Source organism: Triticum dicoccoides, chromosome 1B (assembly GCF_002162155.2).
Source record: "Triticum dicoccoides isolate Atlit2015 ecotype Zavitan chromosome 1B, WEW_v2.0, whole genome shotgun sequence".
Taxonomy (NCBI): Eukaryota; Viridiplantae; Streptophyta; class Magnoliopsida; order Poales; family Poaceae; genus Triticum; species Triticum dicoccoides.
In genome coordinates this window covers 671,570,219-671,595,713 of record NC_041381.1, presented here as the reverse complement: position 1 = coordinate 671,595,713, position 25,495 = coordinate 671,570,219, and the positions used below count along the sequence as shown (strand labels likewise).

The window sequence follows — 25,495 nt, the reverse complement described above, 5'->3', positions numbered from 1 at the left end:
GTGAAAGAAAAAAAACATGTTTTTTTCCTTTAGACGAAGCATAAGTATGTGCCTCTACAAGAAATAAATCTGCGCTTCTCATAGAAGCAAAAAAAATGTATTTTTTTAAATTTGTTTTTCTCCCAAACCTAATGAAGACTGGATGAAACCAAAAAGCCTAAAAAGGAAAAAAAACATGTAAAACCGGAAAACTCGTACTGGAAATTAAAAAACAAAATCCTAAGAAAATGCCCAGCATACGACATGTGCAGCTCTCATCCCACTAAAGGGCCCTTGGGAGGATCCGGCAAGGACTAGTTGCTCTCCTGCTAACCGTGAGGCCTGGTCTCATATAATTTTCCCCCAGCCTAGTTAGGCTTCCACCAGCTATGTGCTTTACATGCATACACTTCCCATTTTCAGCTATTTTTTCTCTTTCTTTTCCTTTTTGATTGGTTTTTCTTCTATTTGGATTTTTATTCAAAAAATTTAGATATATTATTTATTCTAAAAATATACTCACGAATTTACCAAAATATTGGTTAATCTTGATTAATTCTCATATTTAATATGAATTTGTGATTTTCTTAAAAAGTTCACAAATTTTGTAAAAGTGGTCATCCGATTTTAAAAAGTTCATTTATTTAAAAAATATTAGGTAGTTTTAAAGCTACTCTTGAATTTCAAAAAATGATGTTATTTTTAAAAAAATCATGATTTATAAATGAAAGAATGCTCATGAATTTGAAAAAAGTAAAATAAAAAATAGAGGAAAACACAGAAAGAAAAAACCACAGGAGGACCAATATGAAACCAAAAGAAAGAAAAGAAAAGGGTACTAGAGAGAAACCTGAAAGAAAATAATAATGGAGGAAGCCAATGAAAAGCCGCATAAAATGGAACAAACCCATTGAAAGAAAACGGAATGGGTCTGGTCCATAGTGCTGGAATTTAGTCTATTTTGGGCAGCCCAATAACTATTTCAGAAATTCCTAATAAATCCTAAAGGCCCACTTAGCTCATTTGTGCAAGGCAAGGGATACTACTAAAAGTTTAGTCCCACATTGCTAGTTTAGTGGGAGTTGGACCTCCTTATAAGGGGGGTTCTTTTCCCACTTGTATGAGCATGAGAACAAGAGGGACATCCACCCGCGCTCCTCCTCCGCCGCCCGCCTCGCCGCGGGTTGCGGGAATGAGCCAAGCCGATGTCTAAATTTTTGCCATGCACTACGGTATACGAAAGGTGGAAAGTTTTGCTGTAGTGGAGATTAAATGCGAACGCTGCACCCTTCGGCTGCTGTCTGTTCGTTTCATCTCCCTCGGTCCCTTCAGCTCCAGGCGCTGCCCTCTCGCCTTCTTCTCTTGCGCCTATAAAAGGGAGGTCGCTCCTCTCAGCAAGAAGCACTAGAACTACTTCCTCTCGCCACCGGTTCCTGAGCACTGCGCTGCTGCTACGATCTTCTCCATCCCGGCTTGCGGCGTGCACCGCAGGTCGGGACAGTAGGCCTCTGAAACCGCACTCTTTGAGTCCTGTACGGGAGAAGGGTGATAAGGTTTTTGGGGAGCGCTCTACGCGACTACTGGATGATTCATCACGGACGATCCGGTCGCCGACGACTACTTCCCCGACGACGACTTCTTCCCCGACCTCCACGACCTCCTCGACGACATGGCAGGCGAGGACACCGACCCCAAGTCCAGCGCTTCTGCTGCTGCTGTGCCGTACGTGTTCTTCTCCTTTCTGTTAGAAGTCCTGCTACAGTTCTTGGCTCTAGTTTCTGTCCTACGTATGTTAGGTTCTATGTCGTATAAGCAACTTCATCTAGTGACTGTTCTAGATGTGTTTACCTCAAGTTCATATATGCAGACGATGTTTACCTTCTCTCTATCAAATTGCATGACTTGCTTTATATTTGCTATTTTAGTCATGTTTTATCTACTATTTCTATTAATAAAATCATTCGGTAAATTGCTCATATTTCCAACAATCCAAAAATCTTATTATAGGCAATTTACCCCAAGTGGTTTTGCTGCTTCCATGAGACCTCCTATGTTTGAGGGTATCCACTATAAGAGGTGGCGCGTGAGAGCAGTCTTATGGTTTCAGACCATGAGCTGTTATGACGCCACTCTTGGCAAACCTGAAGGAGAGCAAGATGCCCAACAGGCACAAGCTTTTCAGAAAATGGATACTCTGTTTAAGGCTGCTCTCTTGAGTGTTCTTGGTGAGAATATAGTTGATGCTTATGCGTCAATTAACAATGGAAAAGATATGTGGGATGCACTCGAGGCCAAGTTTGGGGTCTCGGATGCCGGCACTGAGCTGTATATCATGGAGCAATTCTATGATTACAGGATGACTGAAGAGCGCTCCGTGGTTGAGCAGGCTCATGAGATACAGTCATTCGCTAGAGAACTTGAGCACTTCAATTGCATACTACCGGACAAGTTTGTTGCCAGGGGTATCATTACTAAGCTTCCTCCTTCATGGAAGAACTTTGCTACCTTACTGAAGCACAAGAGATAGGAGTTTTCCGTTTTGGATCTCATTGGTACTCTTGATGTGGAAGAAAAGGCGAGAGCAAAGGACACACGTGCTCGAGGTATTGAGGGAGGATCTAGTGCCAATGTGGTACAGAAGCAGAACTTCCAGCCCCACAAGTTCAAAAACAAGGGCGAGTTTGATGGTAAAGCAAAGTTTGATGGAAAGAACAAGGCTGTGCAACACACGAACTTCAAGAAGAAGAATGGCAAGAAGAAAGGTGCTTGTCATGTGTGTGGAGATCCTGATCATTGGGCTCCTAGTTGCCCTAATCGCTATGACAAGCGTCATCCTGGGAAAAGCGGCAAGACCGCTAATGTTGTCATTGGAGATACTGACATGAAGGATGCTGGGTATGGTATATTTCCCACTATTCTTTCAGTATGTCATTCTCCTGATTGGTTGATTGACACGGGTGCTAATGTGCATGTATGCGGTGATATTTCCATGTTTTTGTCTTATCAGACCGCAGGGACTTCAGCCGTGCTGATGGGCAACGGTTCAAGTGCTTCTATTCGTGGTGTTGGCACGGTTGATCTGAAGTTTACTTCGGGGAAGATCGTGCGGCTGAAGAACGTGCATTATGTCCCCTCCATCAATAAAAATCTTGTTAGTGGATCTCTTCTGTGTAGAGATGGCTATAAGCTTGTCTTTGAGTCGAATAAATTTGTAATATCCAAGTATGGAACCTTTGTTGGGAAAGGCTATGAGTCAGGAGGCCTGTTTCGTTTATCCATATCAGACGTTTGCAATAAAGTTGTTAATCATATTTGCAACAATAGTGAATCAAATGTGTGGCATTCACGACTCTGTCATGTTAACTTTGGTTGCATGTCGCGACTAGCGAAGTTGAACTTAATCCCTAGTTTCACCACTGTCAAGGGATCTAAGTGTCAAGTGTGTGTGCAAGCTAAGCAACCTCGTAAATCTCACGTGACCGCGGAGACGAGAAATCTTGCACCACTAGAACTTATACATTCAGATCTATGTGAAATGAATGGTGTTTTGACAAAAGGTGAAAAGAAATATTTCATGTTGTTAATTGACGACTCCACTAGATACTGCTGTGTGTATCTTCTGAAATCTAAGGATGAGGCTTTGAACTTTTTCAAGATCTATAAAGCTGAAGTGGAAAACCAACTTGATCGGAAAATCAAGAGGCTTAGGTCCGACCGTGGTGGAGAGTATTTTTCCAATGAATTTGATGCTTTTTGTGCGGAACATGGTATAATCCATGAGAGGACGCCTCCCTACTCACCTCAGTCAAATGGGGTGGTCGAAAGAAAGAACCGTACTCTAACTGATTTGCTTAACGCCATGTTAGACACATCGGGTCTCTCCAAGGCATGGTGGGCGGAGGCGATATTGACAGCGTGTCATGTCCTAAATCGAGTCCCCATAAAGAACAAAGAGATAACTCCATTCGAGGAGTGGGAGCAGAAAAGGTTAAAACTCTCTTATCTGCGAACATGGGGTTGTTTGGCGAAAGTCAATGTTCCAATTCCAAAGAAGCGGAAACTTGGACCAAAGACTGTGGATTGTGTTTTCTTGGGATATGCTTTTCATAGCATTGGCTATAGATTCTTGGTTGTAAAATCTGAGGTACCTGATATGCATGTCGGTACGATCATGGAGTCGAATGATGCGACTTTCTTTGAAGATATCTTTCCCATGAAGGATATGGCTACCTCATCTAATCAGGAGATGCCTAGTTCATCGAATCAGGAACCAGTTACAATTACCGAACCTGCCATTTTGATGGAACACTTTGAAAGTCCTGTGGAGGAGAACAATGAAGTTCCTATTAGGAGCAAGAGACAGAGGACTGCAAAGTCCTTTGGTGATGATTTTCTTGTGTATCTCATAGATGACACTCCCAGTTCTATTTCAGAGGCCTATGCATCTGAAGATGCTGACTACTGGAAGGAAGCACTTCGTAGCGAGATGGATTCCATCTTGGCGAATGAAACTTGGGAGATAACTGATCGTCCTTATGGGTGCAAACCTATAGGATGCAAATGGGTATTCAAGAAGAAGCTTAGGCCTGATGGTACTATTGAAAAATACAAGGCTCGGCTCGTGGCTAAGGGTTATACCCAAAAGGAAGGTGAAGATTTCTTTGATACTTACTCACCTGTGGCTCGACTGACCACTATTCGAGTTCTACTTTCACTAGCTGCCTCACATGGTCTTCTCGTTCATCAAATGGATGTTAAGACTGCTTTCCTAAATGGAGAGTTGGATGAGGAAATTTATATGGAACAACCAGATGAGTTTGTAGTAGATGGTCAGGAAGGGAAAGTGTGCAAGTTGTTGAAGTCCTTGTATGGACTCAAGCAAGCACCCAAACAGTGGCATGAGAAGTTTGAAAGAACTTTAACAGCTGCAGGCTTTGTTGTGAACGAAGCTGACAAATGTGTGTACTATCGCCATGGTGGGGGCGAGGGAGTTATGCTTTGCTTGTATGTTGATGACATACTAATTTTCGGAACAAATCTGAATGTTATTAAGGAGGTCAAGGATTTCCTATCTCACTGTTTTGAGATGAAGAATTTAGGAGTGGCTGATGTCATTCTGAACATCAAGTTGTTGAGAGATGATGATGGTGGGATTACATTGCTTCAATCTCACTATGTGGAAAAGATCTTGAGTCGCTTTGGCTATAGTGACTGCAAGCCCTCTCCAACACCATATGATGCTAGCGTGCTGCTTCGAAAGAATCGAAGAATTGCTAGAGATTAATTGAAGTATTCTCAGATTATTGGCTCGCTTATGTACTTAGCAAGTGCTACAAGACCTGACATCTCTTTTGCTGTTAGCAAACTGAGTCGGTTTGTTTCAAAACCAGGAGATGTGCATTGGAAAGCTCTAGAGAGAGTTTTGCGTTATTTGAAAGGCACTGCGAATTATGGAATTCACTACACTGGGCATCCAAAGGTGCTTGAATGGTATAGTGACTCAAACTGGATCTCAGATGCTGATGAGATAAAGGCCACAAGCGGTTATGTATTCACTCATGGAGGTGGCGCTGTTTCTTGGAAGTCTTGCAAGCAGACCATCTTAACGAGGTCAACTATGGAAGCAGAACTCACAGCACTAGATACAGCTACGGTCGAAGAAGATTGGCTTCGCCGACTCTTGAATGACTTGCCGGTTGTTGAGAAACCTGTACCGGGTGTCCTTATGAACTGCGACAATCAAACTGTGATCACGAAAGTAAGCAGTTCAAAGGATAACATGAAGTCATCAAGACATGTTCAGAGAAGGTTAAAGTCTGTCATGAAAATGAAAAACTCCGGAGTTATTGCGTTGGATTATATCCAAACGTCTAAAAATCTGGCAGATCCTTTTACTAAGGGTCTATCGCGTAATGTGATAGATAATGCATCGAGGGAGATGGGTATGAGACCCACAATATGAGTTGTTCACAGTGGTAACCTATTCTTTGTGATCGGAGATCCCGTGAATTAGATGTGGAAGACAAGCTGTTGGTCAACTGAGAGGAGAGTATCCCTACTATTCTCAATACCACTCCATGAAGATGCAATACTCTGCTAATCTGCATGGCAGGTTGATGTATATCTTAATGTGTTTTAAGTGGCTTATTTAAGCAGAGATGTTATCCTGCAGAACATCTTTTGAAGAATACACCTATATGAGTCTGATTGTCAAACGTCGCAATCTATGAGAGTAGGGTTCTCTCTAGTAAACTCATGAAAGGTCACGGAGTATGACGCATAAGCTCCACCCGCGGGGAAGACCCATGGTAGCCACGTATCGGTCAAGGCTTTATGTGAAGCTAGATTCGCACAAAACTTGCAGTTCAAGGCCCAGTCCACTGTTCAAGTTGCTTACTAGTGTAGCATAGAGTTCTAGGTGGAAGTTCAACTTAACAGTCTCCACTGCAGTACCGGTATATAAAACAGTATTTTGGAACCAAAGGCAAATTTCTGTGTGCCTCTGGGATCTGGTGGGGGATTGCTGGAATTTAGTCTATTTTGGGCAGCCCAATAACTATTTCAGAAATTCCTAATAAATCCTAGAGGCCCACTTAGCCCATTTATGCAAGGCAAGGGATACTACTAAAAGTTTAGTCCCACATTGCTAGTTTAGTGGGACTTGGACCTCCTTATAAGGGGGGTTCTTTCCCCACTTGTATGAGCATGAGAACAAGATGGACATCCACGCGCGCTCCTCCTCCGCCGCCCGCCTCGTCACGCCGCGCCGCGCCGCGCCGCGGGTTGCGGGAATGAGCCGAGCCGATGTCTAAATTTTTGCCACGCACTACGGGTATACGAAAGGTCACTCGGGAGATGGAAAGTTTTGTTGTAGTGGAGATTAAATGCGAACGCTGCACCCTTCGGCTGCTGTCTGTTCGTTTCATCTCCCTCGGTCCCTTCAGCTCCCGGTGCTGCCCTCTCGCCTCCTTCTCTTGCGCCTATAAAAGGGAGGTCGCTCCTCTCAGCAAGAAGCACCAGAACTACTTCTTCCTCTCGCCACCGGTTCCTGAGCACTGCGCTGCTGCTACGATCCTCTCCATCCCGACTTGCGGCGTGCACCGCAGGTCGGGACAGTAGGCCTCCGAAACCGCACTCTTTGAGTCCTGTACGGGAGAAGGGTGATAAGGTTTTTGGGGAGCGCTCTGCGCGACTACTGGCTGATTCATCACGGACGATCCGGTCGCCGACGACTACTTCCCCGACGACGACTTCTTCCCCGACGTCCACGACCTCCTCGACGACATGGCAGGCGAGGACACCGACCCCAAGCCCAGCGCTTCTGCTGCTGCTGTGCCGTACGTGTTCTTCTCCTTTCTGTTAGAAGTCCTGCTACAGTTCTTGGCTCTAGTTTCTGTCCTACGTATGTTAGGTTCTATGTCGTATAAGCAACTTCATCTAGTGACTGTTCTAGATGTGTTTACCTCAAGTTCATATATGCAGACGATGTTTACCTTCTCTCTGTCAGATTGCATGACTTGCTTTATATTTGCTATTTTAGTCATGTTTTATCTACTATTTCTGTTAATAAAATCATTCGGTAAATTGCTCATATTTCCAACACATAGCACACGAGACATGTGCATTTCTCCGGAACTTTGACACAGTGAGCTTCATATTGGAAAAACCCGGCATCGTTACATAGTCCCGAAATATTTTACAAGATATACAAATACATTATTTTGTAAAAAATTTAAATGCCAGTTTTAGGTATTTGGGCATGGAGCCCAAGGCTGGCCTGACCATCGTGATTTTGGGCTCAGGCCGTCAGCTAGGCTGCCTGTGTCCATACCTAAGCTAATATTTTTCAAAACGGATGCCCCAAAATATAATTTCCCCAATGTTGCATTAAATATAATTTTTCAACTCATATAATATAGTTTTAGGAATTATTTTTGCTATTGTTTTAAATAATATGTTTCACTATATAACTTTTTAATTATGCATCGAAGATAAAATGTTCTCGTAACTTTGTGAAGTGTTTCAACCAATAAAAATTGTACCTGAATAATATTTGGGGATATCTTCCACTTCTACGGGCAATATTCACGTTTGGTCAAAATAAAATATTCACTATGTTAAATAAATGTTCACTCAACTTCAACTGATTTCAATATTAAAAACTAGTACATGCTAAATTTTATTTTGTTCTCAGAAAATCACAATCAAAAGGCAAAACCAGATAAATGACATGTTAGTGCGCCCTCCTTTGTATTGGAATTGCGTCAAGTGTTTTAGGAGTACCTGTAAAAGAAGTGTTTTAGGAGTAGATGGAACGGAAGAACTGAAACACCTTGTTCATTCCTTTGCAAGCTGGTTAATTAGATCTATTAAATAGTAGCTTTTTAAATGGCTTCCCAGCTTATCCCGCATAGCAACTTCAATTCATGTTGCCTTCGACCAGGGACCAAGAAATTAACTGTGAATCTCCGAATTCAGTCAAACCACACTAGCAGCACAACTGAACAATGTCCATTGCAAGTTAAATACCATCACAAGAGAGCAGCAACTCGAGCACAAACAAATCTACCAATTCAGAGTTAGTTGCCAAAACAACGCAAAAGAAAAAATAAATCAACAAGCCAAAGATACAGTGATGCAGTTTAAGATCATTCAGAGGCATAGCAACAACCACAGTACTATTGAAAAACTTCTGACTGGTAGTAGTAAGTACTCCACCATCATAAGTTCAGACAAAACACTGACTAAAGGCACTTAACAAGTACTCCCTCCGTCCCAAAATTCTTGTCTTACATTTGTTTAGATACGGATGTATCTAACACTAAAATGTAACTAGATACATCCATATTTAAACAAATTTAAGACATGAATTTTAGGACGGAGGGAGTAGTAACAAAGCTCAGATAGATACTAGTGCTAATCATTTTGCGGCTTGTAGGAGAACCACTGAACTGTGCAGGTTGAAAACCGATGCAGTTAACAGCTTGCATAGTAACCACCATAATAAATTCAGACAATCACTGATACATGGCAACTATGGCATAAGAAAGTTAAATACTCTCCACTAAGGCATTTCACGGCTTGTATGGGACCTCCGAACACCATAATGAACCGCCATGTTTACCACAGTCAGATAGATAACCTGTGAGCAGCTTGCAAAATAAAGGATGGACACCAACATCTACAGCATGGTTAGATAAACATGGGAGTAGCTTGTATAACAACAAGCCAACAACAATATAGCACCTTCAATTCAGTCCTGGGGGAATAGCCATGCTGCCAGACGCATCTCTTTGCGGCGCTTCCAGGAAATCATTGGATGAGGGGAAGAGACATCGCCGAGTCTCATGTCATAGGAGCTGCAAGACGTGTTCTCCTTGTCGTAGAAGTAGTCCACGCGATGCTCGTCATCGTCATCCAAAAAGAAGATGCGATTGCCCAGTAAGCCATACCGAGACGCAGACAGAGCCCTGGAGCACCTTCGCCCTACAAACAGAACCTGGTCATCCCCCACGGTCGACACCTTGATCCACCGTGAATGCTCAAAGTCAGCCTTGAATACCTCAAACTCGCTCTTTCCAGCAACAATTTTACTGGTCACTCCAGGTCTAGGAGCCTGGCACCAAATCTTCCTGCGTACCATCAGCAACGCGCCACACGATTCAACCAGATAGACCTTCTTGACGGGCATGACGGGTACAGAGTTCTCTCGACACACAACATGGTAGACACTGAGGTCCCCCTTGTAGCAATGGTCACCCTTGGCCTTGATGACCCTTCCAACCCGAGAAACCTGTGGATCGCCGGTGCTTTGGTCACTGCTGACGTTCACCACAAGGAGGTCCTCATCATCGGTGATGGCATAGAGCTTTCCCTGGTAGAATGCCATGTCTTCAAAATCCTTACACTCATCGCATGCACGTACCGACCACGACAAGGCCCCTGGCTGGCACATTAGGATCTGACTGGTGTATTCAACACCGACCAGTGCAGCAACGAGGTTTGGCGAGCACAGGAGCAGCTTAATTATGTGCAGCTCCTCTGAATCATTGATATGCATCCATGTGCAGAAAGGTTCGGCACATTTCGCCTTTCCCACATCTGACCACTTAGTGACTGCATTTGGAGGCCGGAGTCGGACGCTCGAGAGAGCAGGGAGCGTCACGGTGGCCCTGGAGAAAGGGTTGACAAGGAAGCACCCATCGTCGCGGGGGAAGACAAGCCAGCTGCCGCAGGCGCTCTTGTACCCAGCAAAGCCGCAGCCGGGGAAGCGGAAGAGCTCGCCGTAGGGGAGGCTGTAGAAGGTGCCGTCAGGGAGCGCGAGCAGCGGCAGTGGAGGGGGCGTCAGCTTCTGCCTGGCTGCGGCACGCCACTGTGGGCACACCGCGGCGAACCGGGCGCGGTCGGCGTATGCGGGGAGCAAGCGGAGCACCAGGCCTGCCAGTTCCAGCGGGAGGGCTGACCACGACGACGGTGGCTTCCAGTGCCGATTGTTCTCTGCTGCCATCGGTCCTACAGTGCAAACAAGAAACAGCATCAGCGAAGAATGACGGCACAGCAACATTTTTGCCCGGGCTGAGGCAAAGCGCCGAACACCTTGCGCGCATTGCCAGCTGACGCGGCGGGAGCAGGGAGCGAGATCCAAAACCCCCCCAGAGAGAGCAAGGGGAGAGAAGGAACGCTCGCGAGGAGAAGGAGTGGCGGGTACCAGTGAGACGGTCGCCGTCCCGGTGCCGGAGATGGGGTCGCGTTGCCGTCCCCGCCGCGCTGCGGCTGCTGTCGCTGGCGTGCAGAATGGAGTGAGTGGAATGTGGCTGGGGCCGTGCCAAGTGGATACGTACAGCCTTTTTTTTTAGTGGCGTGGATACGTACAGCCCAGGCCCACCCGAGCCGTATGGGCCACATGCCCGCTCACTGGAAAACAAAATAAAAAGAGGTTCCCGCCTTCTCGTTTTTACGAGAGAAATAACTTCGTTTTCAGTCGGCAATGTAGCTTCAAAATGGAGGCCAATTCAAAAAGCATATTTATATGAATTAATTGGAACAAATGCTTGGCATGTGAAAGAAAATGTTCACAAATATCCTAAAACAGTTTCTAATATGCTGACGGTCTATGGAAAAATATTTAGGTATACGAAAATTAATGTTCTGTATAGATTTTTTTTTATTGAAGTGTTAGTCTACGAAATATGTTTATCTATTTAAGAAACATGCAACTTGGTAGTTTCAAAAAGAATAATGGGTTACACTCCTTCGTCTTGATTTGACCTCTTATAACAAAACAACACATACTTCTATCAGAAGAAAGCTGTACCGATCTAGTCACAAATAAACAATTTATTTTAGAAATCGCCCAATAAAAGGCTATCGCCTGAAACTTTTGTAAAGCAAACATCAACGGCTTACATATAGGCAAAGGACAAAAACATCAAAGAAATAAAATTTAAAGAAAATGATAAACAAATAATGAAAAGAGAAGAGATGTAATATTACAATAAAATAATTAAAAAATAAAAAAGAGAGAAAAGGAAATAAAAATGAAAGGAAAACAAAACGAAAATGTTTGTTGGGTGTATATCTGGCCATGGGCCGGGCCAGGCCAGGCTTGGGCCGGGCCTAAAAAAGCCCACGGTAGAAAACTAAGGCCCCGGCCCTCCCAAGCCCTATCATTGGGCCTACTTTTCAAGCCCAAGCCCGACCCATCTGGTAAAAAGCCCTAAAAGGCCCTTAGGGCTTAGGGCCGTGGGCCAGGCCTCTTCCTTAAAATGCCAATATGCCAAGCCCAAGCCCGTCCAGGTCCTACTGGTGGGCTTAAAACTCAGGCCCAAGCCCGGCCCATGGGCAAGCCCATCGGGCCTAGGCCCTGGATTTTAGGGCCGGGCCTGGGTGGGCCAACAGGGCCGGGCCTGAGATGGCCAGGAGTAGTTGGGTGACCTAGCAAATGGAAGGGGTGAGCAAAGAGTATTCCTTTTTTTTAATGTTATACTCACCCAAAATTCAAAGCAAAACCCCCATGCAAATGACTCAATATTGTTTTCAAATTGCAACTGATTTTTTGAACTGTGGGGAAATAATGAACCAAAACACGTTTTCAAATTTGAAAACGCAATTGTAGCTCATTAGTACTCCCTCCGTTCCAAAATATTTGTTTCAAATGGACTACCACATACGGATGTATATAGACATATTTTAGAGTGTAGATTCACTCATTTTGCTCCGTATTTAGTCACTTGTTGAAATCTCTAGAAAGACAAATATTTTGGAACAGAGGGAGTAGTATATATTTTTCATGCATACTGCAAATCACCAAATTTGCTGGTACAAGACTCACTCTCAGATTTATTTTTGTACTGTTTATTTCCGTCATGGATCAGTTTATCCTGAGAGCCAAAAGTCCACTTTGCATTAGGAATCTCCTTTCATGATTGGTGTGCTAGATCTCTTCTTTAGTAATGCCATGGGATGGAGGCCAAGATCTTGACTATTACAGTTTTCAACACATAAATATTTCATAACTTGGGTTTGATAAAAATATATTCATAATCATAAAATTTCCAGAAAAGATTTCGTATGGCTGTATTGAAATATGTTTCAGTATTATTTGAAATATGCATGGCAATAAAATTTGTCGCGACTTTTAGAAATTTTTTTAACAAATAAAAATATTCAATGGTACAAAATATTGTCTAGGAACATGTTCCACTGTCTAATAGTAACTGTGTAGACAGCAAAAGATGTCCTGTGCTTGAAAAAGTTCTCGAAATAGGTGTTCAGACCACAAAACTGTACAAGGCCCACCACAAGATATCTACTTGAGCACAAAGGAAATCTACCACTACAGGAGGTCAGAGTCCACCATGCCAAATCATCGAAAAATTGAAGAAGAAAATACTACAATGCATTTCTGATAAAAGTAAAGATAGTACCAGTTGAAAGCCGGCACCATCAACAGCTTGCATAGTAACCACCATAATTAGTTCAGAGAATTACTGATGCATGGCAACTAACAGAATAACCTATAGTACAGATAAATACTACTCCCTCCGTTCCTAAATATAAGTCTTTTTAGAGATTCTACTATAAACTACATACGGATGTATATAGACATAATTTAGAGTGTAGATTCATTCATTTTGCTTCATATGTAGTCCATAGTGTAATCTCTAAAAAGACTTATATTTAGGAACGGAGGGAGTACTAATGCATTTCATGTCTTGCATGGTTTCCACTGAACACCACACCAACCACCATACATACCACGGTCAGATAGATAACATGTGAGCAGCTTGCAAAATAACCACTGAACAACAACATCTATAGCATGGTCAGATAACCTGGTAGCAGCTTGCAAAATAACCACTGAACAACATCTATAGCACGGTCAGATAGCCTATAATAGCACGGTCAGATAGCCTGGTAACAGCTTGCATAGAAATAACAGTGCTTCAATCATGAGGGAAGAGCCATGCTGCCAGATGCATTTCATCGCCACGCTTCCAGGAAATGTCTGGATGAACAGAACGGTACCTGCCGGATCCCATCGCATAGGTGCCGTAAGAAGTGTTCTCATCGGCATAGCCATACTCCGTACGATTTTTCTCATCATCGTCCAAAAACAAGATGTGATCACCCGGGACCCCATACTGAGAGAAGGGCAATGACCTGGAGCACCTTCGCCCTAGAAACAACACCTGGTCAGCCCCCACCGTCGACACCTTGACCCATCCTGAATGCTCAAAGTCAGCCTTGAAAACCTCGAACGCGCTTGGTCCAGCAACAGCTCCACCGTCATCAGGAACCCGGCAGAAAATCGTCCTGCGTACCATCAGCATTGCCCCACAGGATTCAACCAGGTAGAGCTTCTTGCAGAGCATGGTGGTGGTGCCGAACACGTATGAAAACCATGGATCACCCTTGATGACTTGTCCAAATCGAGAAACCTGTGGATCACCGGTGCTATGGTCCTGGCTGATGTTCACCATAAGAAGGTTCTCGTCTTTGGTGAGGGCGTAGAGCTTGCCCCGGTAGAATGCCATGTCTTCAAACCCCTTGCACCGATCGTACGCGCGTACCGACCACGACAAGGCCCCTGGCTGGCACATCAGAATCTGACTGGTATATCCAATGCCGACGAGGGCAGCAACAAGATTCTTCGAGCACAGGACTAGCTTACTGATATGCAGCTCTTCCGAGTCCTTCACATGCATCCATGTGAGGTAAGGGTCGGCCAGTTTTGCCCCATGCTCATACGACCATTTCGCGACTGCATTCGGAGGCCGGAGCCGGACGCTGGAGAGAGGAGGGAGCGTCACCGTTTCCCTGGAGAAGGGGTCGACCAGGAAGCAGCCGTCGTCGCGGGGGAAGACGAGCCAGCTGCCGCAGGCGCTCTGGTAGCCGGCGAAGCCGCAGCCAGGGAAACGGAAGGGCTTGGTATAGGGGAGGCTGTAGAAGGTGCCGTCGGGGAGCGCGATCAGCGGCAGCGGCGAGGGCAGCCGCTGCTGCTGCCTCGCGGCGGCACGCCACTGCGGGCACACCGCGGCGAAGCGGGCGCGGTCGGCCTGCGCGGGGAGCAGGCCGAGCACCAGGCCGGCCAGCTCCAGCGGGATGGACGACCACGACAGCGCCGGCGGCTGCAGGTGGGGTTTCTTCTCTGCCGCCATCAACCCTTGGAAACAAGCAAGCAACGGCATCAGCGAACGCCGCCTCATTCTCCGACGTCGCAAACGAGACAAGAACACCGATGAGAACCACGGAACGGGAGCATTCTCCGGCGAGGCGGCAATGCGTCGAACATCTGGCGTGCATTGCCAGCGGAAGCGGCCGGATTGGGCAGCGGGACCCAAATCCCGAGCGAGCATGGGAGGAAGAAGGAAGGCCCGTGAAGAGAAAGGGAGAGGCGGGTACCTGAGATACCAGCGCCGTCCCGCTGCCGGAGCTGCCGTGCGCGCCGGAGCTGGAGTGGAGTGTGGAGTGTGTGGCTGTGGTGCGGAGTGGAGTGGACAGTGGAGTGGAGTGGAGTGTGTGGCTGCCCGAACCTGGTATCAGTCCAATTTTTTTTTATTTATTTTTAGATAATAGTATCAGTCCAAGAGGCTGTGGATACGCAGGCCCAGGCCCAGGCCAAGCCAAGCCGTATGGGCCGCACGCTCACTCACTGAAAAAAAGCCCGGTCAGCATAAGAAAATGAGTTCCCGCTTCTCCTGTTCAGAGAGGAACAATACGATTTCAGTTGGCGCTTGGCAACTTCGAGATTGATTTCAATATATTTTCCCCATATTTATGCAATAAATTTTGAACAAATACGTCTGTGTGTGCGTGCGTGCGTGAAAAATAAACTGTTACATGAAATTCTAAAACATGTCTCTAATATGCCCAGGGTCCATGAAAAAAGAATAGGTATACATTATTCCGGCGAATTTTCATGTTTGTATAGGAAAAAATATTGTGACGTTATACCATCTACGAAATATGTTTATGTATTTAAGAAACACACAAATTGTTACTCCCTCCTTACCAAAACAAGACGTTTTTGCAGTTCAATTTTGGTACAGACCAACCACCAGTAAACAATTATTATTTTTGAACCCGACCAGCCAACAGCTATCACCTCAACATTTTGTAAAACAAACATGAACGCCTTATGTATATGCAAAGGCCAAGAAAAATGAAAGGAGCAATTTAAAGAAGATGACAGATAAACAAATGATGGAAAGAGAATAGACAAAAGAAAAACAGACTGAGAGAAGATGGAGAAAAAAGGCATATTAAAGGAAATATTCAGCAAATGGAGCGGGTGCGCAGATGATTTTACTTTTCAAACAAAGTGTACTCAATTAGGTGCGTGCAGGATTTTCCTTTAGTCAGCCAAATTTGTTTAAATCTCACGTGCAAATGACTCAATGTCGTTTTCAAATGGATCATGCGATCCTTTTGCCAAAAAAAAAACTCTTCATTAGGAAACCCCTATTAGATGTTGGGTGTGTTAGACCCCTTCTTTAGCCATGCTGTGGGTTGGAAGACAAGATTAAGTTTTCATTGATTGACTGTTATTAATGTTAAATAAATAAATAATTTATAGACTGTGGTTGATAAATTAATAGTTAACATAATAATAAGTTTTCCAACAAATATCTTGTACAATTGTTTTGAAATATGTTTCAAAAACGATAAAAGGACCATAAAATGTTCTTGCAGCTTTACAGTATTCTTAACAATTAAAAATATTCCATACAAAATAAATTATCTACGAACATATCCTACCATCTAATGATTGCTTTCACAGAAAAAAAAGGCTCGATACATGAAAAAGTTGCTGAAATATGTGTTCAAGCCACACTAACAGCACAACTGCGTAAGGATCATCACAGCTACTTCAGCTAAAAACAAATCTACCACTACAGGGAGTCACACACCACCGTGCCAAATCATCACAGAATAGAAAAAAGACCAGGACACCAATGATACATATAAGCAGTTATGCGTTTTAAACATCTTCCATACGCACAACAACAATCAGAGCTACCAGTTGAAGACCAATGCAGTTAACAGCTTCACATTAACGACCATAAATTAGTTCAGAGTACCAGTATAAGACTGTAACTAACAGAGTAACCTAGTTCAGATATAAGAGGCCACCATGTCAAAGATACAGAGAAGAAGTTATGCATTTTGAGTTTTTTCGTAGGCACAGGCAACAACCACGGTACCAGTTGAAAACCGCCGTAGTTAACAGCTTGCATGTCAACCACCACAATTACTAGTTCAGACAAGTACTAATACACAGGCACTAGGCCTCCTTTGGTTCATAGGGTAAGGAAATCATAGGAATAGAAAAGTCATAGGAAATGAGATGACATGCATCTCAAATCCTATGACTAGGAATTGGAAAGGAGATGCTCTTTGGTTTACATCATAGGATTTTTTCCGTTGAGTCTAGGCTAATGTTTGTTTTCCTATAAAATGTGGAGGATAGGAAGAATTCCTCCATAGGAATAGGACTCTATTCCTATGAACCAAAGGGCTCTGAAAGAATTTTTCCTATAGAAATCCTATCACATGGAATTCCTACATAATTCCTCCAAACCAAAGGAGGCCTAACAGAGTAACCTAGCTCAGATAAATTACTACTAATGCACTTCATGGCTTGCATGGGTTCCACTGAAGACCACATCAACTACCATACATACCACGGTCAGATAGGTAACATGTGAGCAGCTTGCAAAAAACCCACTGAACAACAACAGCTATGGCACGGTCAGATAACCCAGAAGCAGCCTGCATAGGGATAACAGTATAACACCTCCGCTTCAGTCCCGTGGGAAGAGCCATGCTGCCAGACGCATCTCATCGCCACGCTTCCAGGAAATATCTCGATGAACAGAACGGACTCTGTCAGATCTTATGTCATAGGTGCCGAAAGAAGTGTTCTCCTTGTCATAGCCATACTCCACAAGATTCTCCTCATCATCATCCAAGAAAAAGATGTGATCATCGAGGATCCGAAACTGAGACAAGGACAAAACCCTGGAGCACCTTCGCCCTAGAAACATCAAACCCCCCAAAGCCGACACCTTGACCCACCGTGAATGCTCAAAGTCAGCCTCAAAAACCTCAAAGCTGCTCTCTCTGGCAACAACTTTGCCGCGCATTCCAGGTCCAGGTACCTTGCACCAAATCACCCTCCGAACCATCAGCAACGCCCCATGCCCTTCAACCAGGTAGAGCTTCTTGCAGGGTATAGTGTTGTCAGCGAACACAACTGGATACCATGGCTCACCCTCGATGACTTGTCCAATCCGAGAGACCTGCGGATCGCCGGTGCTTTGGTCCTGGCTGATGTTAACCACAAGAAGGTTCTCGTCATTGGCAACGGCGTAGAGCTTTCCCTGGTAAAATGACATGTCTTCGAAGCGCTTGCACCGATCGTAGGCGCGTACTGACCACGACAAGGCCCCTGGCAGGCACATGAGAATCTGACTGGTGTATCCGATGCCGACTAGTGCTGCAACGAGATTTGGTGAGCACAGGATTAGCTTACTTATGTGTAGCTTCTCAGATGTATTGATGTGCATCCATGTAGTGTAAGGGTCCGCATATTTCACCGTGCCGTCCTCTGACCATTTAGCGACTGCATTTGGAGGCCGAAGCCGGACGCTGGAGAGAGCAGGGAGCGTCACTGTCTCCCTAGAGAAGGGGTCAACCAAAAAGCAGCCGTCGTCACGGGGGAAGACGAGCCAGTTGCCACAGGCACTCTGATACCCAGCAAAGCCGCAGCCAGGGAAGCGGAAGGGCTTGGTATACGGTAGGCTGTAGAAGGTGCCGTCCGGCAGCGCGAGCAGTGGCAGTGGCGGGGGCAGCTGCTGCTGCTGCCGCCTCGCGGCGGCACGCCACTGTGGGCACACCGCGGCGAAGCGGGCGCGGTCGGCGTACGTGGGGAGCAGGCGGAGCACCAGGCCGGCCAGGTCGAGCGGGATGGACGACCACGACAGCGCCGGCTGCGAGTGCGGTTTCTTCTCCGCCGCCATCATCGGCCCTGCGAGCGGAAAGAAACAACATCATCAGCGACCACTGCCCTTTCACCGAACACCAACCGTCCAACCAAACACATCGAGAAGAATGACTGCACGGCACGGCAGCAGCATTTGGTTGCGCAGAGGCAATGCGTCGAACACCTGGCGCGCACGGCTCGCGAACGCGGCGGGAGCCGCGACGGACGGACGGAACCCCAGACGCACACCCCGCGCGATCAAGAGAGGAGGCCCGAGATCAGAGGCGCCCCATCGCCGGAGCAGGCGTCGATCTGCCGTAAGCGCCGCATGGCCAGAGGCACGGCGGGCGCACCCCAGGTCATCCCGGCCCCAAAACCCCTGGCTCCGAGCGGGAGAGGAATGCGGAAGAGGCGCGAGGATGAGGGGGAGCCGGATACCAGAGAGAGCAGCGCCGTCGTCCCGGTGCCGTAGCTGGGGTCGCCGCGCCGTCCGCGCCGCGCCGCTCATGCTGCCGCTGCCGTCAGTGGAGTGGAGTGGAGTGTGGCCGGCTCTTTTTTCTTTTCTTTTTGAGTGTGACTGGCTCCTGGGCTTGCCGTGTGAAGTGAACCGAGTGAGGGCAGCCCAGGCCCATCCATCCCGTATGGGCTGGACCGGGCCCGCATTTCTCATTCCTTGGGCCCAGGCACGTCGCGTCAGGTCGCTGGCGGCTGGCGCGGCGTGCGGCCGACTAACGGAGCGGAGCGGAAGCCACAACCACCCCGGCCGTGATACGATCTATCCAGCCGCAGCCAACGAGAAGCAGTAGCAGCAGCAAGGAAGAGCCCGCCGCCGACGAGGAAGAAGGCGGCCGGAGGAAAGGGAGATGGCGTACAGGGCGGAGGACGACTACGACTACCTGTTCAAGGTGGTGCTGATCGGGGACTCCGGGGTGGGCAAGTCCAACCTGCTCACCCGCTTCACCCGCAACGAGTTCAGCCTCGAGTCCAAGTCCACCATCGGCGTCGAGTTCGCCACCCGCAGCATCCACGTCGACGACAAGGTCGTCAAGGCCCAGATCTGGGACACCGCCGGCCAGGAGAGGTAAACCCGACCCCCATTCCAACCCCCAGATCCATTCCTCGTTACAGCAGCTGGTGTGGCATGTGGATCTCATGGCCCCTTGTCGTCGGCGATTCTTGGATGATGCTGCAGGCCAGCAGCAGCACACGCTGCTGCGTTCGGTTGAAATGCTTCACTGAATGTTGAGATTTGATTTGGCATTGCCTCGATCCATACATAGCTTTCCATGGCTGAGCAGCCTGACATGCTTCAGGTTCAGGGTATCACATTTTTAGCAATGCGCTGTTGCAGCTGAAGATTGTGTAGGGCCAGGAGCTGACCCTGATATAGACTGACTGTACATGCAATCCTGTGCTGAACATGCTTGGAACTCTTGTAGCCATCAATTACAACTCCTGTGCTGAACAATTTGTAATCAGAGGTCGATTAGACGCAGGAACCTTTTAATTGAGAGCGACTAATTTAACTGCCCATGTTCATCAATGAGAGCGACCATACATGATACATGCCCATTTGCTGTTCAGCTGTTACCCGCGCCGGCGACTGATCGTCGGTTTGCGCTGCGTCCGCAGGTACCGGGCGATCACGAGCGCGTACTACCGCGGGGCGGTCGGCGCCCTGGTGGTCTACGACGTCACGAGGCACGTCACCTTCGAGAACGTCGAGAGGTGGCTGAGGGAGCTCAAGGACCACACGGACGCCAACATCGTGATCATGCTCGTGGGGAACAAGGCCGACCTGCGCCACCTCAGGGTCGTCCCGTCCGAGGACGCCAAGGCCTTTGCCGAGCGCGAGAACACCTTCTTCATGGAGACGTCCGCCCTCGAGGCGATGAACGTCGAGGACGCCTTCACCGAGGTGCTCTCCCAGATCTACCGTGTGGTGAGCAAGAAGGCCCTCGACATCGGCGACGACCCCGCCGCGCCCCCCAAGGGCAAGACCATCAACGTCGGCTCCAAGGACGACGTCTCCGCGGTGAAGAAATCCAACTGTTGTTCCTCTTAGCTCAAGATTGTGGGCATTGGCATCTTATACTGTAGGGGAGGGCACTATGTTATTGCAGTCATAGTCCTCGTTTGTATTCATGCGCCATCAACCATATCCCAGTGTTCATTTTGCCATGTTTGATACATTTGATTCGTTCAGGACTACAGCCTTTGCTGGTATAGTTTAGGGATTTGAAAGTGTGAGTGAGGTTATCGCGAATTTCTTACAGGCCTTTCCTTGGGATGTTTTCTACGTCTTGGATCTGTGTATTCCTGAGTCTGCTTGTTTACACAGTTCCATTTCGTTCAGGGGATTTGTCATGGTAAAACTGTTACTGTACCAAATATTTTTGCAGACTCCCATCATGAAAACTACAGTTAAAAGCCAAAAACTATTGCTAGACTATTTTTGGTTTATAATCCAAAAAAACATAGTATATTTTTCTGCTTTTGGCTTATACCATCATGTAACAGTATATCCAGTCAAAAGCCAAAGCCAAGAGCATAAAAATAGATGCTTTTTTGAGTTATATAAACCAAACTCCAAAAGCCAAAGTTAAGCCTAACCAAACACCCGTGCAAACCGAAACTGCAAAACCAAGAAAACCATATAGAACATCCAGAAGAAAGAACCATTTGAGTTCTCAACTCTGATTTTTGGCAAAGGGAAATATATAGGTTTAATTACAATGTACAAATAGATAAAAGGGGCAGACAATCTAGGAAAGCCATGATGAGAGAAGTTCAGGCACCATGGGGGGTCTAAGAGCAGTCTAGGAAATGAAACCATGCATTCTGGCTATACAGTTTTGGGGCAGGCTATGTCCACAACAAACCGAACAGGAAATTACAGGTAAATAACACAAATCATCCAACATCTCTTATGTACAAGAAACTGAGCTGAATCATCTCAGTCACTGCTGCGGCAAATGATTTATTGGCGCGGCGGACACCCGCTGCTTCACTCTGCTGGCAGAGCTGTTGCCTTGCAGATGGGGCATAAGTTCTTCACCATCAGCCACTGCCTGATGCACACCTCATGGTACTTGTGACCGCAGTCGAGGGCTCCTACAAGGTCTCTCGCCTCAAACTCCTCCTGCAAAGACACGGAACAAACGCGCTTTAGAAACCAGAGACGGGCATTGACAGCAAAAACTGCATATCTGGTTAATCTAGCCGTCGATCCTGACAAAGGGGTGTATTGACTGTTCTAGGTAAATGAGCTGCTTCTAAAAAGGATAAGGAGCTACAATATTATTACTATGTAAATATTGTCAGGTTAATTTTTAGTACAGTACAAAACTTAGAAATTAAGACCTAGTGGTGTTATGAACACAAGAGATAGAATGTGCAAGGGATAATACCTGGCATATAATGCAAGCATCCTTCTCCACAGACTGATCGGACCCGCGAGCTGCCCTGGGAACAACATACCAATGTACCCTCAGATTTTGACAGATGTACCTTTCTGGCAAACCGGTATTGACATCTCCAATCTGTTCTTGCAATGCTAGAAGCTCCTGCAGGAGAGCAGGACCACGTTTTATCAGTTACATACATGTAAACCCGTGAAAGTGTCTGCAAGAAACTATTGTGAGTTGGTCATCTGCTCCATACCTCATAGGTCATGCCGTCTATATCTAGCCCCATATCCCATTGTTCGTCAATAAGATGTATTGCATCATAAAATGTTGACATAGTCGCCATAGCAGCTTGCTGTATGGGCAGATTGATTACATCAGATAGCCATATTCAAAAGGAAATCACTCATAAAAGTAAGCCCAGTCATGTAGAAATACAGTATTAGTGAGGTACGGATGGCAAATTTTAATGTCTGTAGATACTAATAGAGGCAGTAGGCAAGCAAGACAACAGAAACATGATAATCACGTATCACAGCAATGGAAAAATGGTTTCATTTGTCTTGGCCAAAATTAGGGCATGCTATTCATGAAACACAGATTGCAGGGGAAAATACATATGGTAGAGGGCTCACAAAAAATGTTTAGGTAATTTGATTTTCTAAAACTTGATGACAGGCATATTTTGAAGATTTCAAGTAAAATAAATGTGCAGCACTTCAGCAATCAAGGGTAATAATTGGCAATGTTTTCTTGAAAAAAATATCCCAGAGATCTTTATGACTAAATTCATACATCAATTAATTACTCTTTGAAAATGAAATTGTGTTTCCAGCATAAGTATGAAGCATGCATATCCTTGCAGAATCAAGGATTCAAGTCCAAATTATACATGCAAACGGGTAATACATCTTCTATGCTTCGCAAGAAACAGCAGGTAGACGCAAACAAAGTATCCAAGGAAGATTTTTTTTTCCAGCATTAATTATGCAATTAGAGCTACATGCATGCTGTCATTCCATGAGAAGAATGTATGGAAATGTGAATCACCTGAAGAAGTCTTAGACTCCCATTGTAAACTTGATCTGTAAAAAATGCATGAACTGGAGGTCCATTAGTATGTCCAGAACTGGAGAAAGGCAGACATGGATCCCAGGTGAACGCCCTTCGAGAACGATTTGCACCTTGCACCATTCCAGAAGGGTTTGGACCTTGCACCATTCCAGCTTGATTTGCACCTTGCACCATTCCAGCAGGATTTGCACCTTGCACCATTCCAGCAGGGTTTGCACCTTGCACCACTCCAGAAGGATTTGCACCTTGCACCACTCCAGAAGGATTTGCACCTTGCACTACATTGCTTTGACGCTGAGGCCCTTGCATCTGAATATGATTAAGCATAGCAGGAGTTTGCATGCTATGCATAGGAATCTGGTTGAAATGAGGTAAAGGCCCATGAAAATTAGCAGAAGGGCCAGCTTGGTAATCTTGAAGACTACCATTTGGCATGCCCATTGTTCCATGAGCAAACTGACCTGTTAGAAAAGCAAGATTCTCGGTTACCTCTCCACATCTCACTCACAGAATTATATCCTATAGCCAGGCCATAACTTATAAAAGGTTACAGTTAATCTAACTAATGAAAGCTACCAAGAATATAAGCCACTAATTATTCAATGAAAACTACTGACAGCCATAAAAAAAGTGCCTTGAATCATCACTTAGCAAAATAATTTCACTTTTATTAATCACGAAGGTTTACTTACCTGAAGGATTGAGGACTGCATTGTTGTATGCCCAGTGTGGGACTCCATCAGCAATAACATTTGCAGGGTGTGTAGTCCATGTATTGCCCTGGCCCATGTGACCAGCTGGAAATACATAGTTACCATGACGCACCAATGCTGGGTGAATAGCCATTGGTGTTGACCTGTTTGGTCCATCAGCAGAAGAGCCATTTGGTGCACCATGTGATTCAAATGAAGCACCCCATGTCCCTCGTGCAGGATTCTGAGGCACATGAGCAGATGAACTCGAGCTTGCAAATCCATGATCAAAATGATGGCCACTCTCAATTACAGCATTCCTCGTTTTCATGGATTCTCTGGTAGCATCACCAAAACTGCTACTGCTGCTACTCTCATCCCTAGTTCCTGTGGCAACTTGATGATATGAAGGTGAGGGTGGTGGATTGCCCTGTCCAAAACTTGCATGAGGAACATATCTGTTCACAGATGGTGTTGACATACCGGGATTGTACATAGTCGATGGGTAGACAAAACTTGGATCAACGCCTCCATATGGGTATAAATTCTGAGCATGCTGGAGCTGATTATTAATGCTCTCATAGTAATAACTCCGTGAATCACGGACTCCATCATTAGTAGTATTTCCTGGAGCTCCAAGAGCAACTTGCACGCCCTGATTGGATAAATTACTCCCAGTCCCACCATTATTGTAATTTTCAGGCTGAGCTTGTCCTTCCTCTGATTCAAGATTATCACCCTGATGTGTCCAACACATATTTCTATGTGGCATGATGCCAACCACAATTCCCTTGCTTATGGATCAACAATGCTTTTTCATTAACTCTTCCTGCAAATCAGATTAAGTAAATATGGTCAGCAGTCAGTCCAAACTCTGCAAGTCGACATGCAAAATGCGAGGAAAACATGTTTTCTTTAAGGGGTCATGGTACAGGACAAAAACTTCACAGAGATATCAATTTGGCAAGAACAGGCATTCTTCAGCAGTAGATAAGGCTTAGCATGAGCAATGTTGATGAACATAATGGCGACAGAAGATTGTACACTAATTGTGGAGGATGAACGGACACAGATCTAGTGCCAGCATAAGAACATACACAAAGCATAAAAACTTCAACAGAGCATTAAATGAACAAAATCGGGACATATGAGTTTCACATGTTTTAGTCTCATAGCATTTTGGAATAGTTTGCAGAGGAATAAATGATCATCATAAAAATGGAAACGAGGTGTAAATTTCCTGCACAGACAAGGATCAACCATAACATCATTTATTGATTAAGAACAAACTTGGAACTAATAATTAAACATGATGACAGATTTAGCACTCAATTGCTCTGTTCAGGCAATACCCTTGCGTCTTGGTAATCTTCCAGACTTAAAAACTGCAGTAATAAAATCAAGATGAGGGAGAGAACATACGGAAATTGGAAACTGTAACAGTTTGCTGTCACTTAAACGAAGAGTAAAAACAAGAGTGTTTGGCCACCTGAAAATCAGACTCATGTGTATGATTAAGCAGTTGTACCCTGTGTCGACAGCTCACTGCAAAAAGCCAAAAACAGCAGCATTAATAACTAATTAACTACACCCGCTCGTCCAGGCACATCCCCCACCCGAATAATCTGCATTCATACATCATGTTAGTTCATCAGTAACTAATCTAAGCCGGCACGCTGTGAAAACAAACTGTCCACACCACAGTTGCAGAAACACGGTCCAAGGATGGAATGGAAAACCTCTAGGCAACCAATCTCGTGAAATCCGTTAACATGGCTCGAATTCCAGCCAAGAACGCCGCCCAGTTCAACGGGCAGCCCACTGCCCTGTTCGCGTCGAGCTGAGAGCTGCTGCTC

At 45.6% G+C, this 25,495-nt stretch overlaps 5 protein-coding genes across 11 annotated transcripts; 1 reads left to right on the top strand and 4 right to left on the bottom strand.

The window, feature by feature from the left end:
• Nucleotides 1-8,902: 8,902 nt before the first annotated feature.
• Nucleotides 8,903-10,794, bottom strand: LOC119349556 (F-box protein SKIP23-like). 2 transcript variants are annotated; one of them, XM_037617605.1, is made up of 2 exons: nt 10,688-10,794; nt 8,903-10,491 (listed from the first exon to the last, which is right to left on the bottom strand). In XM_037617605.1, the coding sequence occupies exon 2, from the start codon at nt 10,484-10,486 to the stop codon at nt 9,233-9,235; it is 1,254 nt and encodes a 417-aa protein (XP_037473502.1). In that variant the 5' UTR covers nt 10,487-10,491; nt 10,688-10,794; the 3' UTR covers nt 8,903-9,232. The 2 variants fall into 2 exon arrangements, with proteins under 2 accessions (XP_037473502.1, XP_037473503.1); XM_037617606.1 differs by lacking the exon at nt 10,688-10,794 and adding an exon at nt 10,576-10,678.
• A 2,373-nt stretch (nt 10,795-13,167) lies between these two features.
• Nucleotides 13,168-14,997, bottom strand: LOC119349555 (F-box protein At2g26160-like). The gene is made up of 2 exons (XM_037617604.1): nt 14,884-14,997; nt 13,168-14,644 (listed from the first exon to the last, which is right to left on the bottom strand). The coding sequence occupies exon 2, from the start codon at nt 14,637-14,639 to the stop codon at nt 13,425-13,427; it is 1,215 nt and encodes a 404-aa protein (XP_037473501.1). The 5' UTR covers nt 14,640-14,644; nt 14,884-14,997; the 3' UTR covers nt 13,168-13,424.
• Nucleotides 14,998-16,962: 1,965 nt separating this feature from the next.
• Nucleotides 16,963-19,014, bottom strand: LOC119349554. Its single transcript, XM_037617602.1, has 2 exons — nt 18,905-19,014; nt 16,963-18,511 (listed from the first exon to the last, which is right to left on the bottom strand). The coding sequence occupies exons 1-2, from the start codon at nt 18,972-18,974 to the stop codon at nt 17,286-17,288; spliced, it is 1,296 nt and encodes a 431-aa protein (XP_037473499.1). The 5' UTR covers nt 18,975-19,014; the 3' UTR covers nt 16,963-17,285.
• A 181-nt stretch (nt 19,015-19,195) lies between these two features.
• On the top strand, nt 19,196-20,765 carry LOC119349553 (ras-related protein RABA1f-like). The gene is made up of 2 exons (XM_037617601.1): nt 19,196-19,547; nt 20,099-20,765. Exons 1-2 carry the CDS (start codon nt 19,330-19,332, stop codon nt 20,529-20,531), a joined length of 651 nt encoding a protein of 216 aa, XP_037473498.1. The 5' UTR covers nt 19,196-19,329; the 3' UTR covers nt 20,532-20,765.
• A 382-nt stretch (nt 20,766-21,147) lies between these two features.
• LOC119349551 (probable E3 ubiquitin-protein ligase ZFP1) lies at nt 21,148-25,463 on the bottom strand. 6 transcript variants are annotated; one of them, XM_037617600.1, is made up of 8 exons: nt 25,129-25,463; nt 24,992-25,024; nt 23,640-24,468; nt 23,058-23,408; nt 22,924-22,958; nt 22,130-22,228; nt 21,877-22,032; nt 21,148-21,608 (listed from the first exon to the last, which is right to left on the bottom strand). In XM_037617600.1, exons 3-8 carry the CDS (start codon nt 24,409-24,411, stop codon nt 21,474-21,476), a joined length of 1,548 nt encoding a protein of 515 aa, XP_037473497.1. In that variant the 5' UTR covers nt 24,412-24,468; nt 24,992-25,024; nt 25,129-25,463; the 3' UTR covers nt 21,148-21,473. The 6 variants fall into 6 exon arrangements, with proteins under 6 accessions (XP_037473497.1, XP_037473495.1, XP_037473496.1 ...); XM_037617598.1 differs by having other exon boundaries at nt 22,924-23,408; nt 23,640-24,035; nt 24,123-24,468; nt 25,129-25,455; XM_037617599.1 differs by having other exon boundaries at nt 22,924-23,408; nt 23,640-24,026; nt 24,123-24,468; nt 25,129-25,454.
• Between the last annotated feature and the right edge of the window lie 32 nt (nt 25,464-25,495).